Here is a 17,672-nt window from a genome sequence, read left to right as displayed (position 1 = left end):
ATGCATCAATAGGTACTCCCCACATTGTTGGATTCTGAATGATCTGTATTTGAAAGAACATCATCAATAGGACATAAATTAAAATTTTTATTAGTAAGGATTTATAAATGTATTCTGTAAAATTTAATGTCAACCTTGTTAATAGCGATCTCTCAAATAAAATTAAATAGGATGATGAATGAAAGTTCTTAATTTAGAATGTCCTAATGGACAGGGCATGGTGGTGTGCACCCTTCATCCCAGCACTCAAGAGGAGTTCCAGGCCATCATAGTCTACAGAGTGAGTTCCAGGACAGACAGGGCAGTTACACAAAGAAATCCTATCTCAAAAATCCAACCCCTACCAAGAAAAAGTCCTAAAGGAAGAATACATATTAGTGCCTTAATGAAACAAGAAAAGAATCCCTGTAATCCAAATGGAAAGTGTTTGGATTGCATATACCTCTAGTATATCTCAGCTTAGTCGCTGACATTATCAAACAGAAAGCTTTTATAAGATTATTTGCTGAAGCTTCTCTTACCCCAGTAGGAATTTTTTAATATACTTCTGAAATTTGGACTGATAATTAAACTCATAAATGGTCACAGAGGTAGTAATAATTTTTTTCAGAAAATTGAGAATATTATAGACACATTAATCAAAATTTTAGGACAATACTTTTAAAGAAACTATTCATATACTAAATATTTGTGGGTTCTTACATTAAATCAGCCATAACATATGGAGATGATCATGGATTCTTTCTAGGAAATAAGAGAATGCAAGTTGGTTCATTTTCAAAAATTAAAACGTGTTCATGGACATATGACATAGACTCTTTGAACAGATTAAAACTAGAGAAATACACCAAGAAAAAAAGTGAATCAGTTGAATAATCACAGAGAATGACTAGGACGTTTCTAATTCAGTATCGATAATGACATTAATTTACTGATTTGAGACAATAGATTTTATTAGACCTTTTTCTAAGACAAGAGGTTTTTATTTGTTGAAATCAAATTTTCTGGAGGAAAATTTTAAGAATGTTCCTTAAAATTTTTTTGTAATAGCTGCCCTAAAATCTAGGCCTATTAAATATTTAAGAAATTTATATAGTTACAATTTAAACCTATACTTAAAACCTTTGCATCTTAATGATTCAGTATTGAAAATGAACTTTAATATTTTTGAATATAAACTCTCTGTCTGCTTATCAATTGTCATATATACTGAAAATCATTCTACTTAATGTCATTGATTAGTTTATTTCATGATACTTATGTTAGATTCATATTTAAATAAATACACTTTAAAAGGTTTTAAATCTTGTAGCACAGGTCTGGCATGCCAGGTATTAGGAGGATAAAAAAAGAGAATCATAAAGTCAGAATGTGTCTCGCCATCAGGTTGAGTTCAATGTCCACTTGGGAAGGCATCCATCTAAAAGAAGATGAAAGTTGGGGATTTATTCCAGTGGTAGAGGAATACTAATATGTCAAGGTCCTAGACTTAATCCTTAATACTGAAATAAATTGATAAGTGTCTAAATGAACATTACATATGTGTATACAGCATTACTTTATTTTTATGTCTGTCACTAATTTCATAGCAAAGATTGCTAGAAGACAATGACACCAATGTGACAGAAACACATGAACAAACCTCATTAGTCCTGTGACATTTTATACATTACATAATTAATATCAACCAAAATGGGCACTTTCTGTATGAAACCACTTTGGTTATTTCTCTAGATAACATGCATGTATATGTCACACCTGGAATCACATGAGAGGTGCATTTGAAAGTAGATTTATAGAAACATCATTAAGAATTGGTGAAAAAATGATGACACTATGATTATCAGCCTTTCATTCTTACTTATTTCAGTTATTCATATTCTTATGAATTATAATTAGATGTAGCTTACACCTGTGAGTTCACTAGGGAAAACTGATAGTGTTGATTAATGCAGTAAGATCAATTGTTCATGCAAGCTTGTGATCCATGAGAAAGCTAACATGGGTTTTTAAGGCACTGTGAAAAGTGAGATGTTCTTTAGAGCTCTTGCATCACAAAGGACAATACATGTGTCAAATTGCACAATCCTACTGAGTTTACCTTATTCTTACTTTTATTAAAATTGTATTCGTGAATAAAGACGGTAATTGGATGCTTGGGATACACAAGGCTGTGGCTTATACAGTCTGTGATAATTGTACCCTCTTCCAAAAGAAAGCGTTTCTAGTGAGCTTGTTGTAAACACCATTGCTTCCTCCTCAAGAAAACAGAAAATAGCTTAAAATATTAAAATAGTATGCACAATGTATATGTTGTTAATTCTTCAAATAAATATTATCTAATTTTATAGGAATAAGGAATATATATTGAAAACATTTCTTGTAATCTGTTATTACAGTTACACACACATACACAATTATTGCCTAGAATACATTGAAAAACCTTATGATTATCACTCATTCATTTTCTCCTGCTATTTCATGGGTGCATTTATTATTCTACCCAGCACACTTTTCCTCATTCAGTGAACAGTAGCACACCCTATCCCATAGCCCAAGCCAGAATGCTAAGGAGATCCCACTTTCCTTCTTCCTCTCTGTTTCTGTGTAGTCATCTGGCTCTTGGATTCCTGCTTTCTCGGTGTGCAGCTTTGCACTCACATCTGGATATGAACCTCTCTCATTGCATTAACAGTAGCCAGTCTTCAGTTGACTTTTTCCCATTCTCCATTCTCTTTGCCTCTTCTGATTCCAGCAATGCTGTCCAAGTGACATTCAAAATGCAAATCTTTCTTCTCACATCTTTAAGAAAAGTTTAACTTTCCTTTCAAGGGATCATCTTCCAAACCTGTCCTGTTTTTCTTTTCAGCCTCTTCAAAGGCATTGCTCTACAGCCTTGCCTCTCACCATTTCCTTCTCTTAGAATCATGATGTCATTTGCTTTGGCATCTTAATTCATTTGGAACAATAAAAATTTCCACTCTTTATGTCTTCCTAGTCAAATGTCCCCTGTTCTCCAATTCCCCACAGTTACAAAAACAATTGTTTGATCATTGCACTTACATCTTATTCTCATAATTGTTACTATATCTGTTATTTCCCACACTAGACTATAAGATCTCCCAGGAACTCGTTGACATTAAAACGTGCTATAAATTAGGTGCTCAATTGATATGAATGCATAATCCAGATTCATTATGTGAAAGCTAGTGTGCTGGATGTTGAAGACAAAGANATAGTGTGTGTGTGTGTGTGTGTGTGTGTGTGTGTGTAGGGAAAGGGAATCTCATGGCAAAACAAGTACAAACATGGTCTCTTGTTGACAACCTCAAACTTGGTTCATAGCCAAGGATGATGTAAGCTTTGATCCTCCTGCCTCCCTCCTCCATGTTCTGGGACTATACAAATGTAATGACCCACCTGGTTATGTAGACAGGACTTCAAAAATTCTAGGCAAGCACTTTATTGACTGAGCTATATATGTAGCCACTATCAGTGTTTTAGAAATGTTTCAAATAAAAAAAGTCCAAAATTCAAAGTTTGAAGGAAACTAAAATGGATAATTATAATGCATTAAGGGGCCCTAAGTTGTTATATATATTTTTATTGTATAGATACTTATGCTTTCTTACCCTGAGTAAAACTATAAATTTATTCCTACAAAATTTGGAGAAGGGGAATTTTTGACATTTGTTGGAAACTTTAGACATTTGACAGGACAAATATTTGTAGATGATTAAGAAGTCCATCATAAGTTTAGCCTCATTATTAAAAGATGAGGCTGTAGTTTCTTAAAAATACTCCATTTTATATTATAAATTGGAATCTTTATATTAAAGAAGGCTGTACATGAAGTATCTAACTCAAATGTGAGTGGGCCACTTTTACTGTTGGATTTTTTTTGGAACACTGATCATAAAAACTGTCTCTTGGGAGATTTTGCCCAGGTTTTCAATCTTAACTACTTGAGATGCAGAGACAGGAGGATTGCAAGTTTAAATCTTTTCTGGGTCAGCCTGGCCACAAGCTTTGGCTTGTATACACAATGTCCCAGGTTCAAGCTCTGGCAGTACAAGCAGCAACAAGAATTTATCTCATTCTATTTAATTATTTTCATTTCCCCAACTATTATTGAGGCAGTTGCTATAATCTTCACCTATACAATCATGCCCTCATCCCTCAGTTTTCCTAATTGAAGGTAGAAGTATTTCAGGATGAAAAAATGCCATGCCATTATCTTTGACCGTAACAAAGCTGCATGAAATCTGATTAGAAACATATATGTTTTAAAGGGCAAGAAATCTGATTGAAAGCTTTTAAAATTTGCTGTTATTTTAAGATTACTAAGTAACAGGATTGGAATTAAAATTGCCCTGTCATTCCTGTGTTTGCTGTTACTGGACAAGCATTTGAATAAACCGTGCCATCTGACACTGTTGTTTCCCACCCCACCCCCCAGGTTTTAAATGATACTATTTTGAGACTCTGTAGCTTAGGCTGGCCTCCAACCCAAGGTACTTTTTCTGCCTCAGGCTCGAGAGAGCTGAAATTGCAGATGTGAGCTACCATACCTAGCCAAAGTTTGATTTCTATATTTGAGCATAAATCAAGCAAGGGTGTGGTAGGTTGAGACTCTGAGCAAGAGACAGTGATGTTTTTAGAAAAATAATCTCAAATGCTGAATAAAGCTTCAGTTGAAAGGCTATTACTTTTTTTTACATTGTAATCAGGCTGTAATTTATAGCGTGATAGTTTTAAAATTATGTTATGTTTTGGTTTTTACTTTAGGAGAATCTAATTTTAGTAAGAACAGTATAGTTTGTAAAGATTTGTGAATCAGATATTTTATTGTTTTAATTCTACTGTAGGAAATGCAATCTAAATTTCATTTTGGCTATGAGAGGCTTTGATTTCTCATGGGATTTCTTTGTAAAAAGTAGAAAAAATACAATTTCTTTATAAAACACATTCAACTGCCCCATTATTAATTAACATCTAAGCACATCTTTCTTTGAAGTATGTGTTATAATGTTAATAAAGTCTTCTAAATCTCTTTGTAACAGCACTTATCAAGGACCATGATCATTCAGTAACTGTGTTAGATTATGTGCTTCTGACCTTGAGCATTTCATTTTATTCTCTGATTCCTTTTATCTGTCTTCTTTGTAAGAATAAGCATTGCTCATTCTTACTTTGTTGTACAAACTTAGTGCCTGTTTTGCTGATAATATAAATATTTATATCATCTCAGACTCTTTTCATAGCTCTGTTATACGTTTCCAGAGTCATTATCATTTTTTTTATTTAACACAAGATATGCAGTCATTCATAATTTATTGAATATTTGATGAGATGAGAGTTCACATCCAGATGCTGAGAGTTATGCCTCAGATCCAGGGAATATCTCTGTTTTGAGTGCAATATCCTTCACTTGTGCAAACACTTTGTTTTCAGATTATTGAATGAAGGTTGTGAAATAACTGGCCGAAGTGGTCAAGAAATTCTTAAAGATGTAAATAAATCCACCCAGAATCAGGGGCATTGCATTGCAAAAGTTATGGGAAAACTAATGCAATTGTGTCCATTGGGCTACAACAAGCCTTGAGACCCTCTAGCTGACAATTTGCAATTCCAGGTGACTGATGCTTAGTTTTAAAAATAATACAAACTTACAAAGAGAAAATTATATAGTCACTATTCTAGAAATCTTTACATATTAGTGAAGAAAAGAAAAATAAAAACAGAGTAACATGTATAAAACATTCTAGAAAACAGGTATTTCCCATGATTGTGTGTAAAGATGTCTTTATTTTTATTTTAGGTATGTGAGTTTTTTACCTACATGTATGTCTCTGCATGTGAGTGCCTGGTACTCACAAAGACCCGAAGAGGGCATCAGATCCCCTAAACTATAGCTCAGAGAATTATAAGCCACAGTGTTGGTGCTGGGGACTAAACCTAGGACCTCTGCAAGAATAACAATTGTTCTTAATCACTGAGCCGTTGTTCCTGCCTCTTCATAATACTTTTTGTTTTCTTATTATGAATTATTGTATATGACATTTTATATCATCTTTATTGGATATTTATTAGTTATCATAAGAATTTTTAAATTTCAAATTTTAAATAGGAATATTACTATGAAATTACCATTTACATTTGCAACACATCACTGATAAATATAGACTTCATTCACATTGATTATATTAGTGAGAAAAAGAGGAAAGTTTCTTGAGGTTGCAGGAACGCAGAAGTAGGTCTTCTCTAGCCTGAATAAATATAGATGTCCTTGAGATTGTCTGCTGTAAGAATGAATGAGATGTGTTCCCATGAAGGCAACTTTATATGTGCTAAATTATTTATCACCTCTAGTCTTGTTTTATGGTTATCTTTAGTGATACCGGTAAGCATTCTGAAGTTCTCTAAGAGACATAAAAAGCAATTCATTTATAAGGGTAGTCAGTCTGGGTGATGCATTTCTGAAGTCCCAGGACTCAGGAGGCTTCAGTTTGAAGATATAGTTAGAGGTCAGTACTGCTTACAGAAAGAAAATAAGAAAGAAAAAGAAAAGAAATAATAATATCCATTACTATTTAATGTTCTATTCATTATATTCATTACTTCCATAATGATTGGTAAATAATTTCATGCCTTTTCCCCTTCAGCTTGTGGAGAAACCCTACAGGAGTCCAGCGGCAACCTTTCCTCCCCAGGATTCCCAAATGGGTACCCTTCTTATACACATTGCATCTGGAGAGTGTCTGTGACGCCAGGAGAAAAGGTAGCTGATACCCTCAGGGGTTCCCCTTCAGTCTCCTCTAAGTAAAGCATTTCACAAGTTTTAAACTATATTTTGCTTATTGTTTATTCACTGTTATTGTTCATTATTATTATTATTATGAATTTGCTATGCTGAAGATTTAGCTCAGAGCCCCCAAAGTCCTTGGTACACAGTTTAGCAATGAGGTGCAGCTATGGTTTCTCTTCAGTTTTGATTTTGAGGTGGGTCTTTGCAAGCTTCCCAGGTTGTCTTTAAACTTCCTCTGTAGCCTACAGTGGCCTTTAATTTTTAATCCCTCTTCCTCAGCCTGACACACAGCTGGGATTACAACTGGTATTGCATTATCAGGCTTGGTTTTATTTTTGCTTCATTCTTCAAATATTCAGTTAAAATGGAAATGGCTCAGATCTGAAGTTTGGAAAACTTTATTTTAAAATATTTCAAATGCATTAGAATGGTTGATAGTATATGCATCATATAATCAGAGACAATGAAATTGACTTGAAAACTCTAAGACAATTAAATTTCTGTATTTTAAAATTTTAAAAATGTGTCAAACTTAGCATAAATGTATATTTTGAACATCATGTCCATACTTAAATTGTGTAAATATAGTTGTTTTATAAACCTTTTATTTTTTTTAAACAAAGAAAGCTCAGGTTCAAATGACCTTCATCTGTAAGAACCTCTCAATAATTATTTTTATAGAACATATAAGGAAAATATTCTATCTACACAGAAGGAAAACATTTATGTCAATATTATTATGGGCAGTGAAGAAAGGGAGTCCTATTTCCCCAATGCCTGAAATTAGGGGCAAAACATCTCACTCGTGTTACAAAAGCAAATTCAGATGCTTGTGTGTGTGCGTGTCTATGCTTGTGTGCCCATATGTACTGTGTGGATACAACCTGCGAAACGTGCATTTGACCCAAAGAATAATTCTATTAATGATTTATTTTAAAATAAGCCTGAATCAAAGAAATCAGAGAAGATACTTCCCAGTTATTATTATAAATTCCATTCTTATTAAGAAAATTTAAAAATTAGTCCTCTTCAAGTGGATGAAATTCAAAACTGCAGTTTACTTACATTTCTTTACAAATATTGTTCTTGAGAAATTATAGCATGCACACTCAAGTCAAAAGAATGAAAATAAATGTGTAAAAAGAAAAAAGAAAACAAATGTTCTTTGTTATATTAGTTTTGTTAGGTTATCGAATTAAAAATAGCTAAGAAATGGAATCGCTGAGCCTATTGCTTCCTGGATTCTCTGTTAAAAGCAAACTTTATGCCTGTAAGTGTGATAATAATGGCTGTAATTGTCCCAATAATGTCATAATAATTAATATTAACAAATATATATTCATGTTAATCTTTAGTTTCTACAGATTTTTTTTGTTTGAATTTGACCCCTTAATTCACATGGAACTACTTAACTATCCCATTAGGATTCGTGTAACACTGCTGCACTTTTGCTTTTCCGAAAGATGCTCAGCAGTTGTAAGGAATGGCACAGATAAGTAGCTGTCCAGGGTCTTGTGATTGTCCCAGAAAAAAAAAAAAAAGTTGCATGAATGCCCTCATAGGTCATATGCTTATTTGTACTTTACGAATTACATGCCTGTTGCAATACATTTAAACATTTTTCAATTTACTTTCTGTGTAGTTTATTTGAATAAGACCCATTCGATGTTATAAACACCATAGTTTCAACTATTTTCTTTGTAACTTTTTGGGAGAGTTTTGCCAAGTAGGTTTGTCTGGCCTGGCATTCACCGTGTAGCACAGGCTAGCCTTGACATCACGATAATCCTCTTGACTTTGCCTTTCAAGTGCTGCAGTCCTATGTCAGAATCATCAAACTGACCATAGTTTTTAAAAAGATCTTTTAGAATTTGAAATGATTTGGATCAATACTAATAAAACTCATCAAATTATCTCACTTTCCAGCTAACTAGGACTACTCACATTGCATATGTTCTATTTTTAATGTTCTTATACCTAAGTTTTACCTCGTGTTAAAGAAAAACTTAAAAGAGGAGGCAATATTTAAAGCAGAACTCCAGAGGTATTCAAATAAAAATGTTATTAATATGTAATGAAATTTAGAAACAGTAGATTTGCTAAGCAACTCAAATAGACAGAATGGTACAGTGTTTTCCAGAATGAAACACTGTAGGGTTACAAATATACAGTTTTCTCCAAACTCATGTAAAACTGTAATAGAATTCCAAACAAGTTTTCCAATAGATTTTTTTGTTAGCTAACAAGATCAAGTTTATTTAAGAAGTGACATGTTGGCATAAGAAAGGCAACACTGGCCAAAGTATTAATGATGCTGAGTAAATTATATCTGAATCTAGTAGACAAGCATGAGGAAGATTCAGGAATCTGGAGCATGTGTGTGTAAGAATCTGGAGCTTCTTACATCAATGGACTAACAAAAAGGCTAAAGTTATGCCTTATGGCACTGGCAACTTCTGATATAGTCATATTATAAAAAATATTTAAATAAATTTGTAAAAATATTTTTCTGTCAATAATCCTGAAGTAATTTACAAGAATGTGCCCACAGCTGCTTCTCCAGTCAACCAAGAAAAAATAAAACAATGTATAAGATGTTAGAATTTATATAATATATATCATTCTTATGAAGAAAATAAGACTCTTTTAACTCAAAGAATTGTAAGAGGCATTTTAATTAGAAATATAAAAAAATTGTAAACATTATCTGCATAATCTTTAAAATAGGAATATAAATTAAAATAGACACTTACAGCCCAGAAGCTCAAGAGAATGGTAGTGTTATTCAGACACCAAAGTTGTTCAAAGCCCTCAGTAAAGATAACAGAAGCAGTAGAAACCCATCAGAGTTACAAGTGCAATGATCTGTTTATTACAACATGAAGTCATTGGCTGTCACTCTATGTGGGAGATGCTCTTTGAACCCACAGTGATGTCTTGCACCTCATCTCTCAAGCCATCACAGATAGAAGAAAACTATGTTATCAACTGATTGACAGGGTTCACAGTCTAGGACTAAGAAGGTGAAGTAATCTCTATGTGGTATTTGGAAACTTCCAAAAGATGCAATACCTACATTATTAGCAATAGCAGTCTTGGAATGTTGATCTATGTGTATTCTAATAGTGAAAACTTGGAAATGAAATAAATCAAACAAACATGAATTTGAAGAAAACATTTATAATTTAATGAGACAATGAAATTGCCAGTTAAGCATCATATACCCAAATGGTTAAGCTTTTAAATCTCATGTATTGGGGTCAAAATTACAGATGGACGTCTGTCAAACTGTTGGGCATTTTCAATGAGGAGCTAGCCCATCAATAGATTTCATTTTGTCCTTTTGATTTCCAGCATCACATACACATTATTTGTACATGGGAAAACACTCATTTTAAAATAAGGTCATAATTATGAAAGAATATGAAGACCACAATATTATAGGACTAAAAACTTAAGAGTAGGAAGGATGGCAAGTTGGATTGTATGTACATTTCCCACAATCAAAATTAAAGACTTTCATCTCATAACTCTGTTCTAAGGATCCAGTGTCTCCAGGTAAAAAGATCCGCATTCAGGCTATGTTGATTCTTGGTATTTTAAGAGTAGAGCATGCACAATTCTGAATTTAGCTGTGGTGACCAGGCAGAAGGCAGTATTGATCTGTCACTTACAATTGATTGACCTTTGAACAAGGGCAAATTGCTTATGTTTCAAAAAGATTTAAAATACTCCCCCCTTTTTTTCCTGTATATCCCATTTCAAAGCTGCCATTTGAGTGTTCTCCTCTTGCAAACTTTTATTTTTAACCATCCATTTATGGTTAAAAATACATTACAATGATTCACAATCCACCAATTATATTGCCAAAGATAACATGTATGTTTATCAACTGTTTATACATTCATCTCTGATTCTATTCAAGTAGATCTATATTGTGATATGTAAAATAAAATTTGCTGTCAATAACTTTGCAATCTTGTAACCCAGTAATACCATTGACAAATTTTGAAAAATAAACAAGGAATGTGAATGAAATTCATGATGTGAGTATAGTAGCAATTAGATCTCATTGGAGGTCTGAAGGTGACTGAGTCAAGGCTAGTTTATAATAAAGACTGGGATGAGGAGAATTTCAAGGGATGGAGAGGGGGTAAGAGGAATCCAGGCAGACCTGTGCACTTTGAGGAATGGGTGCTAACACTGGGGAACTTGCTCAGGGCACAAAAGTCACTAATAACCAGTATGTCTTTAGTTAGGAATAAACGTGTTTGAGATCATAAATATGAGTCAGAGAAGGGGCATCAAAGATCTTGAAACTCTGCCGTTCATGAACTGATGGTAGCCAGGCTTTACTAAAATTGATGTGGCCACAGAGCACAGGAACCACTGGAAAAAAAATCAAAAACCAAAGGACACTATATTCTGAAGCTACTCTTCCATCTAGGAAACAAAGAGCAATACTTTTCCACATAGAAGCTTGAGGAGAAGGCAGCATTTCTAGCGATTTGACAATATGAAGAAGCTGTCAATTAGCTGGACAAAGAAGTGGAGAGGGGGTGAAAGAGAGGTGTGAAAAAAAACATAGTTAATATCAGGCAACGTCAAATCAAAAATTCAGAATCCAAATACTATTATACAATTTAAAGAAGAATTGTTTTTAATAATCCAATCCATAATTCTTTCTCTCATCTGCCATTTAGTTGATCTTTATGGAAAGTATGAATGCCCTAGGGTCACCTAAATTGTATGGCAGAGACTTAAGTGAAGATGCCGAGGTCTCTTATCTATTCTTAAGTTCTTTTACACCCCTCAGTATAATAACTTGGTTTTCTTATGAAAATTAAAAATTAAAAATTTTTAAGTGCTTCACAGCATAGTTTGCCTATGACAAATGAATTGATGCTTTTCTTTATTTATACTTTATTTCTTTTTATTTTATTGAAAATAGATTTTTCTTACATATAATCCCAATCATAGTTTCCCATCCCACCACTCCTTCCAGCTCCTCACCACCTCCTCTCTCCCCTGGATCCACTCTCTCTCCATCTCCCTTTCGAAATGAACGGGCCACCAAGAGACAACAACCAAACGTGACAGAAAACACAGTAAGACAAGGCGAGTTCACTCCACAATGCTGTCAGAGTTTTTAATAAGAAAATTCAGCTGCAATTGAATCACTTTAACTTTGCAACTGAAACTCCTCATAGACCAGGAACCCTGAGAACTTTCTCTGGCTATCTTCCTCTGTTCCATGTTTGGAAGAAGCTGTGGTTCATTTCAAATTGATGCTTATTATCATAAGGAGTGAAATAGTTATTGTAATTCAGCATTCTTTGAAAGATACAATATGTTTACATAAAGTAGTATAATACAAAACAAACCAGTATTTACCAAGTGCTTTGGATTTGTAATTTAACCATGGATTCTTCTAGCAGTGTTAGGCAAAGGCCCAGATTTTACTTCTATAGTCATAGCCCTAAGATTTGATTGGAGAAAACCTATCTTTATTACATTTTCTACTTCTAAAGGATTCAATGTTTTATATTAGTGTCAGGCCGGTTTTGTTCCTCCACGGTGCTTGACGCTTAAACTAGAAGATTAAAAACAAGATAGGAAACTCTTCTGTTTGAAATTATACCCCACCTAGCGCTCTCTCTCTCTCTCTCTCTCTCTCTCTCTCTCTCTCTCTCTCTCTCTCTCTCTCTCTCACACACACACACACACACACACACACACACAGAGAGAGAGAGAGAGAGAGAGAGAGAGAGAGAGAGAGAGAGAGAGAGAGAGAGAGAGAATAAGGGCAGGGAGTACTAAGATTTCACATAATAACTGTTTGTTAGTGGTCCAGGCACATTATTTTCAGTTTGGAGTGAAGGTTGAGGATAAGTGTATTTCTAATTTAGCTGATTTCTTTTTCTCATCAAGTAGGAATTTTCACACAATTATAAAATTTCCTCTTAAATTTATGGGAGGCCACAAAGGAACCTCACTCATCTCCTTTATGTCTTACTCTACTTCTGCAGTCTCTGCTCTCATAGAGGAGTTCTCACATGATCCTGCTGGATGCTCTCAGGAGAGTATAAGAGTATAATTGCAAAATGACATTATCGCTCCTCTCTCATTTTTTTTAGTAGGCACTAATAAAACATAAATTAAGGTAAAAAATCCAGAAACTACTCTCCAACTGTTTCTGAAGGATAGTCTAAAGTTGTGTTGGTGCAGAAATACACAAACTTTGGGAAGTTGGACTAAATAATTCAGAAGTATAGTCTTTTTATAATCAAATATGAAAGGTGATTGAGAGACAAAGAAAAGAATGATCAGAACTTTGCTCTTGAACATTTGTGGAGATTTTTAAAACATTTTTTCCTAAATATTTGGGATAATAAAACTGATTAAAGGAGAAGAAAATTGAAGGAAGGAGGGAGTACAAACTGGGAAGATTAAAAACAGAGGAGTGAGTTTATTAAAACCAAGTTATGCCAGAAAATGGATTATAACTTTGAAATGCATTTACACTACATAAAAATCTGGGGATATTTTTATCATTTAATATGCAATAATGACACGATAAGTTATGTAGACAATGAAAACCAACTTTGAAGTAAAATTTCATTGCCGATCATTATGATACCTAGACTTAAGTAAGACATATAGGTTTATTTTGTGGGACCTTTTTTCTTCACACTGCAAAGTTGTGACCTCAGTATGGGTTTTATGATAAGTAGTGTTTACTCTTTATTTTTTGTATGTGTAAAATGTGTATGGGTGTTGCATGTATGTTCACATGTATGTGAAAACAGGTAAGAGCATATGCACATGTGTAAATGTATGTGGAAGTCAAAGGTTAATATTAGGTGTCTTCTTCCATTGTTCTTCAGCTTACCAGTTGGATTATCTAGACAGCTTGGTCAAAATGTTCCATACCTTTGCATCCCAGAAATCCTAGGATGATAGGTGGGCTGCCATGGCTGCCCGGCATTTAAGTGGGCACCAGGGGCCCAAACTCTAGCACTCACGTTCTTGCTGCAACTTCTTTATCATGTGTGCTATCCCACAGCTCAGTCAGCAAATTTCTTCCTTTTTTTTCTTTCTGTCTTTTTCTCTAAAACAGTGTTTTTTTTTCCTTTGGATATACAGAAGTAGGATTTTTGGATAGTTTCGTGTTCAAATTTCAATTTTTTAAAGTTTCCTTGCTTTCCATAATGGTTGTAGCAATCCACATTCCCATCAGCATGCACAGATTTCCTTCTATCAATTCATACCTATTCTCTTCATCTTCCTGTCTTTCTCAAATAGTTATTCTAGTCGGTATGAAGTAGTCCTCACTTTGATTTCTATTTGAATTTTTAAAATGATTAGTGTTATCGATCATTTGTTAATATTTACTTATTTTTACTGAAAACAGATAGATTGTTTTTCATACAAAGCACTCAGATCACAGTTTTCCTTCCCCCAAGCTCTCTGGTGCTACCCACTTCCACACCCACTAAAATCCACACCCTCTCCAGCTCTCTCTCATTACAATACAACGGACATCTGAACTATTAATATTAATAATAATAAAATAAGAAGAGAAAGGAACATATATTTTCATCAGAGTTGGCAGGCTGTATGGAATATAGTGCAGGAAAGTTAATCTCTCTCTCTCTCTCTCTCTGTTTCTCTCTCTCTCTCTCTCTCTCTCTCTCTCTCTCATTCCTCCTTGTCTTCCCACACCTTCTTGTATCCAGCTTTTCCACCATCACTAAAAGGTTCTTTGAATATTGTTACAGACCATGATTTCAGAATAAGACATTTCAAATATTCATAATTTATTGCTTTGGCTAACATCTATTTCAGTTTCTAAAGAAGAAAATTATTATAACTTTTAAAACTAATTAGATATAGTTAAAGTACAAGAGGGTTGAAATGAGCTTTTGCCAATATAAAATGATTTTCAAGTGAATTTGGCATCATAAAAGAACTTGACTCCTGTTAATTCCATTCTACATTTCATATAATGAAGCAAAAATAAATAAGTTAATGATTTGAAAAGTGAAGTCTCTTATAAATCCATAAGAAAAATCATCTTTTCAGGAATTGTTCTCAAATTACCTTTATAAAAAGCAGTATCATTTTAATCAAAGAGAAGAATAAAGGGTCATGTACAAAGTCACCTGGCTCGGAAGCCTTTGCATGTGTATTCTTGCATCTGGAGAACTGAAGTACCATCTGCCTTTAATTACTCTCAGAGGGATAAATATGAATACTGTGGCTGTACTTAAACATTTCAACAAACACAAAGCTATTATGCTTTGGGAATATAATACATGGTGTTTATTTTTAACATAATTATAGTTGTCTTGATCGTTGTCTTTGAAATAAATTATTAAAAAGAGATCGTTTGTGGAAAATCTGAAATTATTCATGGTTCAAGTAATTTATCCTAGGAAAAATTCAAAATAAGCTTTTGAACAAATGTTTCTATTTGTTTTAGGACTGCTCAAATTGACATCGATTTTGTGTTAATTGCTAAAATGCTTCCTATTCCCAATGATTAACATCGAGTTGTGGTTGCTATTATTACGTATTGATATGAATGCAGCTGGGAGATGGTTCTCTTGTTAAAGTACTCAGTTGAGCTTGGATCTATAGACTACACAAATGAGTGCCCTGTCAGACAAAGCTATCACACATGCAGTCACAGCAGAGGTGCCATGAGAGACGGGGGCAGATGGTTCTCTTGTCAGTCTAAGTGACTTGCCAAAGTTTCAGGCCAATCAGAAGCCTTTCCTGCAACAAAAGGCAGAAGATGTCCAAAGACTGACACTTGAGGTTGTCCTCTGATTTCTACACATAGGCTCCACACATGCAACACCCACACACTTACATGCACTCATACATGTGAGTGCGTGCACGCGCACACACACACACACGCAAACCATGAATTATTTGTAATAGCTAGAACCTGGAATCAACCTAGAGGCCCCTCAACCAAAGAATGGATAAAGATGTGGTATATTTACACAATGGAGTACTATTCAGTGGTAGAAAATAGTGATACCTTGAAATTTGCAGGCAAATGGATGGATCTATAAAAAAAACATATTGAGTGAGGTAACCCAGACCCAGAGAAACAAGTGCAATATGTACTCACTCATAAGTGGCTTTTAGACATAAAGCAAAGAAAAAGCAGACTACAAATCACAAGCCCAGAGAACCTAGACAACAAAGAGGACCCAAGAGAGACATACATAGATCCAAACAGGAGGGAGAAAAAGACAAGCTCTCCTGAGTAAATTAAGAGTGTGAAGGTTATGGGAGAGGGGAGAAAGGGAATAGAACAAAGGAAAATGTATAGAGCAATAAAAACAATGAAAAACTTTTACTATAAAAAGATTAGAATAAGGAAATGTGGTTGCAAGATTTTAATGAAATTGACAATGTCCTGTGAATACAGAAAAAAAGGGGGGGAGCCTATTTTCATTACCTTGCATCTCCTGGAATCAAGTAACTGTGCACTAAAAGTCACTTTTACTCTCTTTGTTTTGCAGATTGTCTTAAATTTTACCACAATGGACCTGTACAAGAGTAGTTTGTGCTGGTATGACTACATTGAAGTAAGAGATGGTTACTGGAGGAAGTCACCTCTCCTTGGTAAGATTGATTCATCTCCTCCATGGCTGCATATATATTCCATCCAGAGTAGAGGCAGATGGCATTTTCAAGAGTTGTCTGAGAATTTGGCTCCATATGACTGCCCTTGTTTATATTTTTAATTATTTAGTTTTTCAATCATACCAAAAACTGCTCAAGGACAAATAGATAAATACATTGATTCACTGATTTAAATTACTTAAATATGGGATAGATTATTGGATCTGAACCCAGTGATTGAACATAGCTTCCCAAAGATTATGTTTATAATGATTCAACACAGCATTTATTTCTACACTTAAAATTTAAGGATAGTNNNNATATGGTTACGTTTGCATGTGTGCATATGTATGTATATATCTGTATATGTGTGTATCATCTCTTTCCTAAAGCAGCAGAGTGAATTATGAGGTACACGTATGTTAGCTGGCTTACTATGACAGGCAAATGTGCTCCCACTGTAAACATCTCGGTCTTGTCTCTTGGAGAATCTTTCTGAGGTTGAGAAGAGGCATCTGTAGTTTGTGTTGGTAACCACAGCTCAGATTGGTGTTCATGAACATCTGCTCCCAGCACTGAATTTCTGTTTAGAGGTGAGAGGTGCTGTTAGCTGTACTACAGGTCCATAGCTCCTCAGCCTTCATCAACTTCCTTTCTTAGACAGTGGCCATTCCTTCACTTTTTGTCATAGATTTTCTTAGTTGAGCTTTAATCCAGGACTGCTCAGCATCCAGGATGTTTAATCTAGGATCTTAAAACCCACTGAACGGATACTGTTTTACTTAGAGTAGAAACAGCCTTGGTCACTCTGAGGCATCTGTGCAAATATTTCAAAACAAGAACCAAAAAGAGCCAAACTGACATGATACTTCAAATCGAGGAAAATACATGTTTTCTCCACCTAGCCTCTCAACCTAGATGAAATAATATATTGGATGTATAGTTGGAACCACAGAAAACCTTTCAGTGACTTCACGTTGGAGAATCCAATCTGAATCTCCATTCTGACAGGGACTTCGCGTGATGGCTCCCCTCTGTGTTACCGGTTCCGTGCAGAGTGGTTCACCAGACCAACTCAGTGTCACTTGGACAACCTGCCAAAATCTCCCCCTTGATAGATGTAGCTCTGAATGGAGTAGCTCAAACAGAGAGCAATGGACTCACCAGGGAAGGATTTAGAACTGTGGCAACTCAGGTGGCCAGGATGCATTTGGAGAAA

At 34.6% G+C, this 17,672-nt stretch overlaps 1 protein-coding gene across 2 annotated transcripts in view; it reads left to right on the top strand.

The window, feature by feature from the left end:
• The window catches only part of Tll1 (tolloid like 1), a 178,868-nt gene that overhangs the window by 113,106 nt on the left and 48,090 nt on the right, over positions 1-17,672 (top strand). For both annotated transcript variants that reach the window (XM_050138702.1, XM_050138703.1), the window contains 2 exons: positions 6,666-6,781; positions 16,351-16,453. In XM_050138702.1, coding sequence (XP_049994659.1) covers positions 6,666-6,781; positions 16,351-16,453 — 219 coding nt within the window. The remainder of the gene's footprint in view (positions 1-6,665; positions 6,782-16,350; positions 16,454-17,672) is intronic.

The sequence above is a fragment of the Alexandromys fortis genome, unplaced genomic scaffold (genome assembly GCF_014885135.2).
Source record: "Alexandromys fortis isolate MF-2015 unplaced genomic scaffold, M_Fortis_MF-2015_v1.1 scaffold_11, whole genome shotgun sequence".
Lineage (NCBI taxonomy): Eukaryota > Metazoa > Chordata > Mammalia > Rodentia > Cricetidae > Alexandromys > Alexandromys fortis.
Note: the sequence above shows the minus strand (reverse complement) of the source record. Positions and strands in the feature narration are given on the sequence as shown.